Source organism: Drosophila ficusphila, unplaced genomic scaffold (assembly GCF_018152265.1).
Source record: "Drosophila ficusphila isolate 14025-0441.05 unplaced genomic scaffold, ASM1815226v1 contig_791, whole genome shotgun sequence".
Taxonomy (NCBI): domain Eukaryota; kingdom Metazoa; phylum Arthropoda; class Insecta; order Diptera; family Drosophilidae; genus Drosophila; species Drosophila ficusphila.
In genome coordinates this window covers 5,362,023-5,374,935 of record NW_025064737.1, presented here as the reverse complement: position 1 = coordinate 5,374,935, position 12,913 = coordinate 5,362,023, and the positions used below count along the sequence as shown (strand labels likewise).

Genomic DNA, 12,913 nt, shown 5'->3' with positions numbered 1-12,913 from the left:
TGTTGGCATCTTTGGGCATCGGAATCTGAATTTGAATCTGAATCTCTGAGGGGTCAATTCGAAGTGGCAAAAAAATCCACAAAAAACCGTAGAGAGAGTGCGATACTCTCTGGGCGACAAAAGGTTTGGACTACAAGCCGGCAAAAAGCTGGGTGGTTGCTAGCTGGGGCGAAAAACTACAAAAAGCAGGCTACGTACTCTTTGCCATGTGTGTGTGTGTGTGTGCTTCCGAGAGAGGGAGAGCGGTTGCAATACCAATGCAATCGACTGCCGCTGCGAATGCCAAAAACAAAACAAAAAGGAAGCGCAGGATGCGCCTGTGTGCGTAGCTTCGCCTCAGAGTTTGCCGGCTGTGCGGCTCTCTCGCTCTCACTGCGCTTCGCTGTATGGGTGTATCGGTGTGCGACTGCGACTGCAAGCTTTTTTGTCGCCGACAGAGACTCTGGAAATTCGGCCTCTGAGACGGACTGACTACCCAGCCATCGGGGTATCTGTATCTGTATCGCATCGCCACTCCACTCGCAAGTATCGCGGACGCGCAACGACCATGCGAAAATATTGCAACCACAAATCTGGAACTTTTTACACAAACGGTTAAGGAAACTCTGACCAGTAAACACACATCTTTCGGAATTAAAACACAACAGCCAAAATCAAGCAGCCAACGTTGGAAATCAAATTTTAGTCAAAATTCTATTCAGGATCGGAGTCCGCGCATACGACGTCTTCAACACACTTTGGATTATTTCAACTACAATAGAGCCAGTCCCTAAAACAAATAAACAACCATCAACTTCGGAAAATCTTTAACAATAGCATCGAATCACACAGTTGAATCACCAGTTAAATTTGTTAGTGTTAAAACGTTTAAGCAAAACATTTGCCAGTTTTTGTTTAAGTTTTTCTTTATTTGCTACATTTAATAACAACGGTAAATCTTTGATAATATTCTCTATGGTTAAGTGTTCAAGCCAATTACGCTTTTAATTTTAATTACTACTACTAATTTAACATCGAAACGAACGCAGTCATCAAGCGGCATAAAACTTGTATTTGAGCGGGGAGCAAAGTATCTATGGCCACGCGTTGCAAACTTTAAAAGCGTACGCAAAATGCAGCGACATGTCTGGAAATGCATTAAAATCAAATACAAAATCTATAAATTTCTAACAAGTGAAACAAACACAACCTAAAACAAAGTAAAACAAAAATCAAAGTAACCCAAACAAAAGTAAACACAATTTGTTGAAAAAAAAAAAACAAACAACTGAAAGTGCATACTTCGTGTTTAGTGACAAATTATGATCATCAAGTGAGGTGAACTGAAAACAATTGAAATTATATAATTAACCAGTTAGGAGCAATCAACTTTTGCCATCAGCGACTGCGTTTGCAACCACTTGCAAATTACCTTTTAGTCGGTTTGGAATTTACCAGATTGGATCGCCCAAATACCGCGAAACGCAGTCGGTCGAAACGAATCTAGCCGAAATTAATAATAGCTAAAGGAAATTCAATCAAAATTAGCCGAGATACCTACTTGCAAGCTTTACGTAACCCGCAGCTGAGCCAGGGAAAGTGCATCCGAAGCTTTTGCAGCGGCTCTGGATCTACATACACACGATCGCCGATCGTCGATCGAGGTTTCAAAGCTCCACGCGGGGAATACGCCCCACGAAGAAAATTGCAAAAAAAAAAAACAAAAAAAAAAAACTTAAAATAAACCCCGAGAGAAGCGAGAGTGCAACTGCATCGGGCGACCGACCGACCGACCAACGATCATCGGGAAAGCCGAGAGCTCGTAACTTGTTCTCCGAGGCTTCGTGCACTTCCTGTGCAGCGCTGCTCCGATCGAGCGATCGCGGCCACAGCCCCCAGCAACAGGCGATCAGTTCGCTGGCGAATGCACCGTTGATTGCAATTACTGCAGAGCTGCATTCCCGGTCATCGAAAGCGAAGAGAGCCGATCCGTTCCGATCCGATCAGAACCCGAACCGAGCCGATCGATCGGTGTGTGTGATCTACTGTACTCTTCTCCGCCGAGCATCGCAGCCAGCCAGCCAGCAGCTCCATCGAGGTTGTTCCCCACTCTCGGTTCCTGATTCTCCACTCTCGATTCTCCACTCGCAACGCAACGTGTCGGAAAAGCGCGAAAGTGGCAAACACATATTTTTGCAACAAACACCAATTGTAGTCGATAAGTGCGGTCAAGTGAATCTCTCCTCCAGTGAAGTAAAAGTTCTTAAATAGTGAAAAGAAACAAAACGAAGCAAACTCAGACAACACACACTCGCATTAATTCGCATAAATATAGCTTAGCACATTTTCGGATTAAATATCTACAGCACCCATTGGATACATCATCATCATCATTACAATCATCATCATCATCAGCAGCAGCAGCACCCCACACACTTGGATACACAGCGCCTGAGATACTCTCTACTCGGAAGTTGCAGCAACAATTCGCTCGAGTAAGTGGCCAATTCTGATTTCAAATCGTTACTACCGCGGCTGGGGACACACCTTTTCGCTAAATAGAACAGATATGGATCTCAGATTTTTCTATTGGGGCAATTCCACAATGTATTTCATTAGCCGTCGTAAAGATATCAGGTTTAGATGGTGACTCAAGGTTGCCGGCTTGCCTTCAGGTTATCTATTGCGAAATTAACTAAGGGATCGTGCTTTTCACTCTTAGGACTTGTAAACTATAAACCTTTTTCTGTTTTATTTGAAAATGCATGCCAAAAAATTTAAAAGCGTATCAAGAGATATTGCAATTTAAATAAAACTAACATTTTCCTTTAATGCCAATTCATATTCTTTCTAAAACAAGTGAATACAACTAAAGAAATATTTCCACCCACAGTTCCTTAAATGTATAATTTAAACTCTAAATCTTGAATTAGTTTCTTTGTTAAACCTTTCACTGTTTGATGGACAATTTATACTAGAAAATATCCCAACAGTTTTAATCGATTTACACCTTTTTATTGCCGCATTTCTTCGTCAAATTTCAGGGGGTGTGATTATTGGCCGCAAACATTCTCACACTTTCCGGGAATTTATCCGCACACTTGAATTCTTTTGCCAGCTTCTAAGGTTACTCAGCTGTTTTACAGTTAGTCAGCGGCACCCACTTATTTTTTTTAGCCCAACTTCCCAGGGTCTCCTTTTTCATCCCAGGGTTCCGAGCTTAGGGTAACTTGAGAGAACCCCTTTAAGTTGTGCCGCAAAATAAATATTTTCAGCATTTTTTGATTTAGAGGCGAGTGCGCCGAGCAGCGAAGGAATTCTTCTTACTTTTGTTTATTTTAACACCGCTTGCGAGAATCGTTTGGTATCGAATTGGGATGTTCACGTGCTGACGAGCCACTTACCTTGGTGGCAGATGGGGGCCACGGTGTCTGTGGGTGGTGCAGTGGTTGTTGGTGCCGGCAGACGGGCGAAACCCACAAGTTCATGACCAAAGTGCCGGAAAGCCGGCGTGGGCGTTCGGTTCCAGTGCTGCCACCCAACAACGACCCCCAGGAAAGCGTGGCCCAAACCAAACCCACTGTCCAGTCATCTCTCGGCTGCATCTGTGTGTGGGAGTATCTGTAAATGTATCTGCGGCTGTGCGTGTGCATCGGCATCTGTGTGCAATCGCATCTGTGAGTTTGCAAGGGCCGATGCAACTGTGTGCGTTTATTTTAGTTACCGATTCGACTGGCGATTTGCCCTCATGCCAAAGTCGTATAAAAATTTACAGACAGCATCTATATTTTTTACACTCAGCCCTTGGGCATTCGTTCTTTTTGTTGTTTTCGCTCATTTAACCCCTTTGAAGGAATGTTCAGCAGAGTTCTTTTTTTGCATAGAAGCTTCCCATGCTCGTGTGTAGGTATGAGCTTGTGTGTGTGGAACTCATTGTGGAACGCCGACTGTGAATGCGAAAGATTTGATACACGGAAAAAAGTATTGTAGTCATTGCTTTTTATATTAGCCAAATTACAAATTTCACTCGAGTCAAAGTTCCAGGTTCAACCTTGTTAAAAATATTTTTTTTTATTAAATAATTACTATATAAAATTCTAAATGTTCCAATTTAGGAGACCCTAATAAAATTAATAAATAAAATTGGTGTAGTTCAAAAGATTCAATCGGCATTCCTTCTTTTTATTGAAAGAGAAACTTTTTCTTTCTTTATGTGTAAGAAGGAGACATTCAGAAATTCATTTAGCCTATTTATGAGGCATTTTCACTTTTGTTTGTCTTTTGGTTTACTGTTTTTAGATTCTAGAGTTGGAAGACGAAAACTTGGCTTCCACACGCGACAAGGTATTCTAGTGTTTTTTTCCGCGATCTTTCGCTGGCCCACGAAAAGAGCGAGAGAGTTTTGGTTTGTTTGTGTATGTGTGTTTGGGAGAGAGCATGTTTTTTCGCCATTCGCTTTGTGTGCAAATTCTGCTGCCACTCGCGCTGCTTATCAAGCTGCTGCTCTCTTCCCTTTTTTACTCTCGAACGCTCTCTCGCCTTTTGGTTTTTTTTTTGCCAACTTTTTGCCTGCCTCAGATACAAACGTATATGTGTGAGAGTGACGCTCCGTGGGCTCTCGATTCGCGGTTGTGTGCGTGCACTTTGTCGCTGCAGCTTTTCGTGGCTGCGACTGCGACTCCCTGAGTTGTAGTTGTTTGGTTTGTGGCTTTTGTTGTGCGACGCAAGTGACGACGAGAAGACCAGAATTGCGAGCGGAGCGGCTACAGCCTCTGTTTCTGTTTTTGCCCACACCGCCGCCTCGATACCGCCGCCGACTTCGATTCTCAGACGTTGGCGAACCGAGAACCGGTGACGTAGACGTTGCCGTCCGCCATTATTACAACGCGGCTGCCACACGCAAAATTGGACATACCCAAAAATAACTTTCGCCAACTGCAGTTCGGAAAAGTGCTTGCCAAAAAAACAAAACAAAAATAACGTGTTAGTAGCGGCAGGAGGACCAAAATTCCCATAGTTATAGTAAAGAATATGCTGGCAGAGAGCGCGCGCGGCATGCGAAGCGAAACGGAAACGTAACGACGGAACGGCGGGCGGCCAATTGTGATCTCATATACGATACGATCTTAAATAAAATATAAATATTCTACGTAGAAAATGCCAGGAATCTAGCAACAAATTGTGCAACGCCGAAAGTATAACAGCTACAAAATACATAAATATCCATAGTTCAAATTGAACGCAACGAAGTAATATTGTGAATTTCTTAGTGCAAGCCAAATACAACAAAAAATAGAAAGAAAAGAAAAAGGTAATTTCAGTATATTGGCGATACTTTTGCTAACTGCAATTTGCAATTAGTGGCTATGCACACGCTTACATTGACACAAGCGCCTACATGTATGTATAAAAATATAAAAAGTGAGCGGAGCAGACAACAATATCGTATCAAGTGCCTGTGTGTGAGTTCTCGAGTGTGTGCGTGTGTGTGTACGTTCCGATGTAGGAACAAAAAGCGACGGCATTTTATTTTATTTTTTTTCGCCTCCGTCTTCTGCTTCTCCTCTCTCTTTTCTTGCACTGCAGCCCCAACATATATGTATATGCATGCCTCTTCTGCGTGTGTGTCAGTGTTTGCAATAATGTGCAAAAATTAGAAACGTCTATATGTACACTCTGCGTATGGGGTATAAAATTAAAACGCCAAACAGCTGACGCATGGCATAAAGTGAAATGAAACGAAACGAACTGAATTTAAATAACAAAATGAATGTGCGTTCAGGTGTTTTCCCCTGATATTTAGTAAAACGGACGACGACAACAACAACGCCCACGTTTGCCGGCGTTGTTCAACACTGCAGTTCACACACACTAACAAAAATAGAGGCCCCACAGTGGAAGCGCCCCCAACACAGACACACACACGCACACTCTTGGCGAAGAGAGGCATGCAGCAATGGTTTTTTTTTGCGACGCTTGCCTTTCTGTTTCTGAATATGTGTGTATGTGTGTGTGCGGCAATGCATTTAACATCGTCACAATCGCATTAAAACGCCGTCGTCTACCTCTTTGGTATCCCCCGTCCCTCCACCCGGCAAAGTCCCCCAATTCTTCTTGGGCCACCATTTTGATTTTTGCCTTTTGCATCGTTTGTTGCCTCCCTTGGTCCTCTTCTTCCCTTTCCCTTTCTGCCCTTCCTTCGGCTCCAATATCGCCGCCGCCGACGCCGCTTAAATCATTAAAAAGTGAACTTAAAATAAAGAAAAGTCCAGACAAAGTTGAATCGCCTTTGTATGTGTGTGTGTGTGTGTGTTTGTGCAAAAAACCGGTTTGTTCCGCCTCTTAAACCGAGATTTTTAAGTTTATTTGTGGTTACCTTTTTGTTTGTTGCCTTGCTTCTGGGCGCTGCATCCTGATTTAGCTCAGCCTGCTTTTGCTCCTGGGCTCCAAATAATCGGCCACGTGTCAACCCAAATGGCGTCCACACAAACACCGTCGAAAACATGGTCACACCGACACAAACTAAACCCACACAGCTGCAGTTTTGAAAACCGGCCGGCGTGCATAAAAGGGGGGAAAATGTGAGGGGGCGGCTGGGCGGATTGGAGAGACCCAAAAGCTCGCCTGCAGTGGACACAAAGCTTTCGAGTGCAATGCGCTCTCTCGGAAGAGAGCGGAAGAAAGAAGAAATTCAGGGAGCCAGTGAGAGAGAGGAAGAAAGAGAGCAATTATTTGCAGTTTCTTCCTCTGTTGTCTGTCGCGTCCTCAACAAAACCCCCTCCTTGAAGGACCCCCTTTAAATGGTCTTGCAAAGGAGACCGCCTTGCAACACCCTTTCGAAAACCCCCCCTGCAAAAGCAGCTCCCCTTTTACCCCAACCATGCGCGCATAATTTGGCGCTTCGCCATGTTTTCTCCTGCCCCCAAAAGCGGCTCTCGTTTCGTTTTGGGTGTTGCATGATGCATGACTCTTGGCTCTCGGCAAGAACATGGCCGTTGGGCAGAGGGGGTTGCTTTTGCTTGAGGGATTCTCGAGGGGGGTTTGGGGAGCTCGCCCAGAGGGTTTGCCGGCAAACACGTTTTGCCTTTTGCATTCGACTTGGGAGTCAAGTTAAGTAATTTTCTCTCTGTCGCTTTTCTTCCCCCTTCGCTGGGGGCTATAGTTGTTTTGCGAAAACGTCTCTGCTTCTTCTCATTAATTATTCAAATTGAAAATATGCATTAATAAGCCTCTCTGCGGTGATTACACTCAACTGTCATCTTCAATTAAAGTGCATTGTGTGTTTTGAAACTAGCTTAACGCTCTTTGAAGAAATTGTGATCTATAACTAGGAATATCATTTAATTGCAATATTGAAATTTCATATTTTCAATTAAAACTGTTCTTAAAGAACAGAGATTTTTTTCTTTTAATTTCCTTTTGTTCTTCAACAAAGAAGCTTTTTTAAATTAAAAAAAATCCTTTGTACAATTTGCATTTCCTTTCTCTTAAGTCAAGACTTATATTAATTATTAAGACAGCATAAATGTGTAAGACACACTCTTATTTTTTCCTCGAAATAATTTCCGAGCGCTGCACACAATTTATTCAGGCCACTTTGAATGCCGATGTCGCCGTAGCCGCGTTGCAATCAGCGGGTGCCGTGCCATCCAGAGCTATCCGCCAGGATGTGCCGCCATTCCCCTCGGAGCCACCAGCACAAGCACCAGCAGCGCCAGCACCTCCTTGCCACCACACCGTGCCACATGCAATGTGGAAAGGCACCACAGCGGGCGGTACTTGGAGCAGCCTAATTTCGCAAATAATAAAATATGCTAAAATAAAAACGCTAGATACGCGCGCAACGAGACTCGTTTACCGCTCCCCATTCTGTCGTGGGTGAATCCCCCCATCTCCCCACCCCCTTCCACCCCCTTACCACCCCTCTTACCCCCACGATGCTAGAATCCAATGCAATTGAGCGGCGCCTGCAGCCGGCACTTTTCTAATTCGCCGAACTATGGGGGACCCACTGTGGCAACCTGCCTGCTCGGCCGGCCATCTCGGCTTAGCTCTTGTCCCACTCGGATTGGGCTGGGGTTTTGTGTCGGATTGGATTCGGCTGGGTGGTTTCTGTCGGACGGGTTCTCGGTTTGTTTGGGTTAGCTTGGGATAGGCTGGTTTGGGTTTGGTTGGATTTGGTTGGGTTTGGCTGGGGGTCGCATGGCGCACAAAAAAGCGCATTTCGGTTTCCGGCGGCCAATGTGGCATGCGCTTGCCTCTGTCTTTTTGGCCACGTTTTTACTCTATTAGAGGATGCTATAAATTCGGTCGGAAACAAGAAAATGTTGATTTGAAATTTATTTTAGAAAAGGATTTTATGTTTTTTATGAAATTGGTTTTAATGAAAAAGTTAAATAAAACTTTTTAAATTAAAGAACGCTTAAAGATCCGAGAAACTCTTTAAATAAAAGAGATAATATCAACGGAAACTATTACTGGGTAAATCCATTCTATGAGTCTTAAACCAGTTATTTCATTAATGGAATTCCCGAACACTGAATCATAGCATATTATATTACTTAAACTAGACCCAATTTTGAATGCCTGAATACTTTAAAAGATACTTTCCTTTATATCTTCTATTATTTATGATCTGCTAGCGTGTTTCCAAATTCGATCGCCAAGACTAGTGTTCACTGTCCTGAATTTTTTTTGTTGCCACTGTGGCAGTTGGCTTTCCACTTTCTACGACTCTGGCATCGACTCCTGGGGGCATCTTTGGCAGCCATAAAAAAGCACGCCATTTTCTTCTCGGCGAAAAACTTTTGTGTAATTTTCATTTCGAGCTTGTCGCGTGTCTCCTATTTCCCGGCCCCCATTCGCATTTCTTCCCATGAGCCGGCGGCTTTATGTACTGTTTGCCGGCACGTTGTTCGCTGCAGTTGTTGTTGTCGCGTTGTTCGTTGTTCGCTGCTCGTTGTTTTTGCACTCCTTATTTTTGGCAGTTACACAGCGCAAATACACGGATAGACACAATGCCATCCAGCGTTTGTCCGTCCGTCTGTCCGTCCGTCCGCCAGTTGTTGTCTCTGCCGCAATGCAGTGAATTCGGCATGGTCCCTTAGTTTTTGGCCTGGCCAACACGTGACTGACCTCCTCGGATGGGTTTATTTTCCGGGGGGAGGAGGTCACCGGGAATGGGTTATGGGTGTTGGGTGATGGGTGGCCAAGCGGCGTTTTCATTTGTTGATGCGGTCGAGCAGCGTCCCTGCACTTTTGCGGCCACAAAATGTGAGCATCAAATATTGAAAACATTCCCCCAGCCGGGCTGTGAGCACGGTTTTTATGGCCGTAGCCCCACAGTGACGTGGCCAAAAGAGTAGAGCTTTTTTGGCAGAAAGTCCGGACTCCGGAGCCGCCTGATTGGTTTCTTGGCAACAAAACCCCCGCCGAACTGCTGCCACGAGGAACCCGTTGCTGTTTACTCAAATAAACCCGACTTGCAACTTATTGCCATGTTATCTTTGATTTTGGCACCGTCTCCTGAAAAAGCGCCACGTGACTCCATTTAAGATATGACTCGGGATGCACTTTGTTTACTCGAAAATAACTCATAGATAGAAGAGCAGATAGGTTATCTGATGGGCGGACCTGGAAGATAAAGGGGAATAACCTTTAATTGGAGCAACGTTACGTATGAGTAATTTTAACGAACAGCCAAAAGCAAGAAACTAATTTTATTGCAGGTAAATGTTCTTGCTATTAACATAATTATTATTATTTGCCTGCCAATAAAGTTGAAACTTATAAGGCCAACGAACTAGGCAATAATGCTTCACCGGCCATTTAAGTTTGCTTGAATCTTTACCACATAGTAATCTTTCAAGAGTAATTTAACACCTAGAAGCAGTTGGCAACAAAGTCTCTCTCCTGATTGCACTTAGCTCAAGGGATTTCTAATATTTCATTAAACTTCTCCCGTATTCCTCCATAAATTACAATAAATTTCATTCATTTAATATTCTCTTGGGGGAGTGGGTGGGGGTGGTTTAGTAGAAGACTTCACCCTGAAGACTTTTCCCTGCAAATCTCCAACGTTGTCTGCCGCCAGCGAGACGCCTTCATCTAATTTGCTTGGTTCGCCTGCACTTTGCAGGGAATTTGTTCGTTGTCGCAATGGCATAAATTGTGCAACTTATGCGGCCAACTGGCCGCCTTCTAAAGCCCCGGATCTCAACCCCTTTGGGGAGCTATAAATTACAAGAAGGCATTTGCCACACTTCCGTTCGGAGGCCTTCAGGTTCTTCGGCTCTTCGGTCTGCAGTGTCTGCAGTTTCCTCTCCAGCCGAGTTGGGTTGGAGTTATTTTTGTGCCTTAAATCGGCTTAACTGGCCGGCGGAGCAGTAGTTGGCCATCATCCGGACTGAAAAGCAGAGGGAGGGGGGTGGGGGGTCTGAAAATCAATAACCCCAAGGAAGGTGGAACACCCAACCTGCCACACTCCGTGCCGCATTGTTGTCGCCGTTGTCCATGGCAATAACATTTAAATGGCCAGGGCTTCTTGAAATTCACATTGCGAAAGCCTGAAACTTTAACACTTCCCGTGGCAGGGCAAACAACCCCGAGACTTTGGAGAGACGACGAGACCCCCTTTAAAATATTTGTAGTTTCTGCAGTCTGGCTTCGGCCAGCAGACAGGGGCGGAGTTTCTAAGGGGGTAAGAAGAGGAGGGGGGTTTGTAATTCTAGACCAGACTGCTGGTGGCGACGCTTTGTCTGGCAGACGGACGCGAGTGACGAACAAATGTGGCAAAACGATTTATTTGGCTTTATCAGCAATTTTGATTCTCCTTTGTCTCCCATTGAAAAATAGAAAAAAAAAGAGTCGACGTCGCATTAAGTGTTCCGCCAGCGTTGCGGCGATTTGTCATATCGCTGATTTACTAACCTTACACCAGGCATTATCTCTTGGCAAAGGAGCTCGAATGGCCGGAATCCGGAATGGTGGAATCCGGTGGCAAACAACCACCCCTTTTAAAACGTGAGGGTGACTTTTCCTCGTTTTTTTTTTTTTTTTTTTTTTTTGGTTTGTGCTCTTCTCGAGAGGGTGTAACTAACCGACACAAGTGCACGGGGCGCAGGATACGCCAGGATATGCCAGGATATGCCTGCATGTGTATGTTTGCGCATATCGCCGGCATCAACATCAAATTTATTGAGGTAGTTGCCAAGCGGCTCGTGCAAACAAAACGAGCATGCAAAAAAATATTCTTTGGCCTGCGAACGTTTCTTTGTTTTTCGCCTTTTTTTTCCTTCCTTTCTCCTCTCTTGTTTCTTTTTCATTTTTCATTACTACTTCCTTCATAAGCCGTGGGACAGAGTTGCCACTGCCTAGCAAACAGGCGGCTACCCTGTTGCCATAACAAACATGCATAAAAAATGATGACACAGGCGGGCAAACAAGTTGCGGGAAAAGCAAAAAAAAAAAGCGAGTGTTGCAAATTGAAAGCGCTTTTTAGGCCATTCTGTTTCGGGAGAGCAGTCACCTGAATAGAACTCGGTATCCCGGCCCTTGGAATGAATGGGCCAAGTCCTCAAATTGGCTCTGGAATGTGCGGCAGGCCATTGTCCGGTTTTATCCCCTTTTTTTTTTGCATTCACTTCATCCACCCAACATGCCACACATTACACACCGGTTATTTTCTAGGACCATGGCAACACTGCGTATGAGGAATGCCATTTAATCGATGTTACGTTGCAATCCTAATGGAATTTCCTGCGTTCTTGTCTGCTCCTTTTCAACTGGCTCAATATCCATTGGCCGTGTGTTTATTATTCATTTCCTTGCAGTGGCCCGATAGAGCGCTTTTCCGGCACATTTTCATGGCGCTCCCCGGTGTTTGCCCTTTTGTGGGCTTCCCTGCGGTTGTCGCCAACACTTTCCACTTACAGCTCGCTGCGTTTTCGCGCCCACCAGGGTAGATATATCCACCATATGGGTTCTCATATAGGACAAAGTAAGGTGTAGGGGGAGGGTGGTGGCGTCTGTTATTGTTGTTACTGGTTGACTGGTTCCGTTTATTGTTATAGCGCACATTGCATTCGGATGGCCCCACTGCAGTTGTCATAAATAGCTGCTGGGCTCTAGTCTAAATATTTACCGAAGTAGTAGTAGTGTAGTATTGCCACCTGGAAAACATCGTGTTTCGGTTACCCTACCCCTAAATCGAATCGTAGTTGGCCCCGTTGTCAACTGTCAGTCGAGAACGAAATGACATTGGTGTGTCGGCCCTAAAATTTATTTTTATTCAGTTGTGAAAATTTCTAGCCGTCTTTCGAATCGTTTCGGAACAACAACCTCTCTTACTGTCGATTATTATCCAAAAAATAAAAAAAGAAGGAAAAGAAAAGAGATTAAAATTCTGAAATTGAATCAATACTCAATTGCAAGCGAAATTCCTAGTCATCGAAGGAAAATTAGAAATTGTTTAATTGTTGCATTGCTCCTGGTTTCCGAGAGATGGAGGCCAACGTTCAGAAGGACAAGGGTTGCGATGAGGCCCGCATTTCCCCGAGGACTATCAAGACCAGCTCCGCGATCGCTATTCTTAGCCCAATGCCCAGTTCCAGCAGTGAGTATAATATCGCCCGAGCATTAATTGTTGGCCCGATATCAAGCGAAAAGTATTTCAATGTCAGCGAAACGAATGGCAAGGGAAAATCGCTAAAACTCACTAAAAGAACTTCGGCGAGATCGCAACAAACAAAAAGCGTAGCGCTCGAAACAATTTCAGAAATGTTGGGGCTTGCTCATAATTTTTATAGGTCGCGGTTCTCGCCGTTTGTCCCCCACTCTCTTTCTCCTCCTCCCTCTCTCTCTTTCGTTCTTTTGGCGATAGAGCTTGCTGATATTTTGCACATGTTACGCAATTATCGCTCTCGGCTAGTTGTGG

General features: G+C 44.5%; 1 protein-coding gene across 9 annotated transcripts in view; it reads left to right on the top strand.

The window, feature by feature from the left end:
- Window positions 1-12,913, top strand: part of LOC108093309 (heterogeneous nuclear ribonucleoprotein R) — a 60,631-nt gene that overhangs the window by 27,121 nt on the left and 20,597 nt on the right. For 3 of the 9 annotated variants that reach the window (XM_043208946.1, XM_043208943.1, XM_043208950.1), the window contains exon 1: window positions 12,351-12,592. The exons of 4 other annotated variants lie outside the window; for them this stretch is intronic. In XM_043208946.1, coding sequence (XP_043064881.1) covers window positions 12,481-12,592 — 112 coding nt within the window. In that variant the 5' untranslated portion in view covers window positions 12,351-12,480. Of the gene's footprint in view, window positions 1-4,725; window positions 5,291-12,248; window positions 12,593-12,913 lie in introns of those variants that run through there. 2 more of the 9 variants (XM_043208945.1, XM_043208948.1) reach the window with 2 other exon arrangements.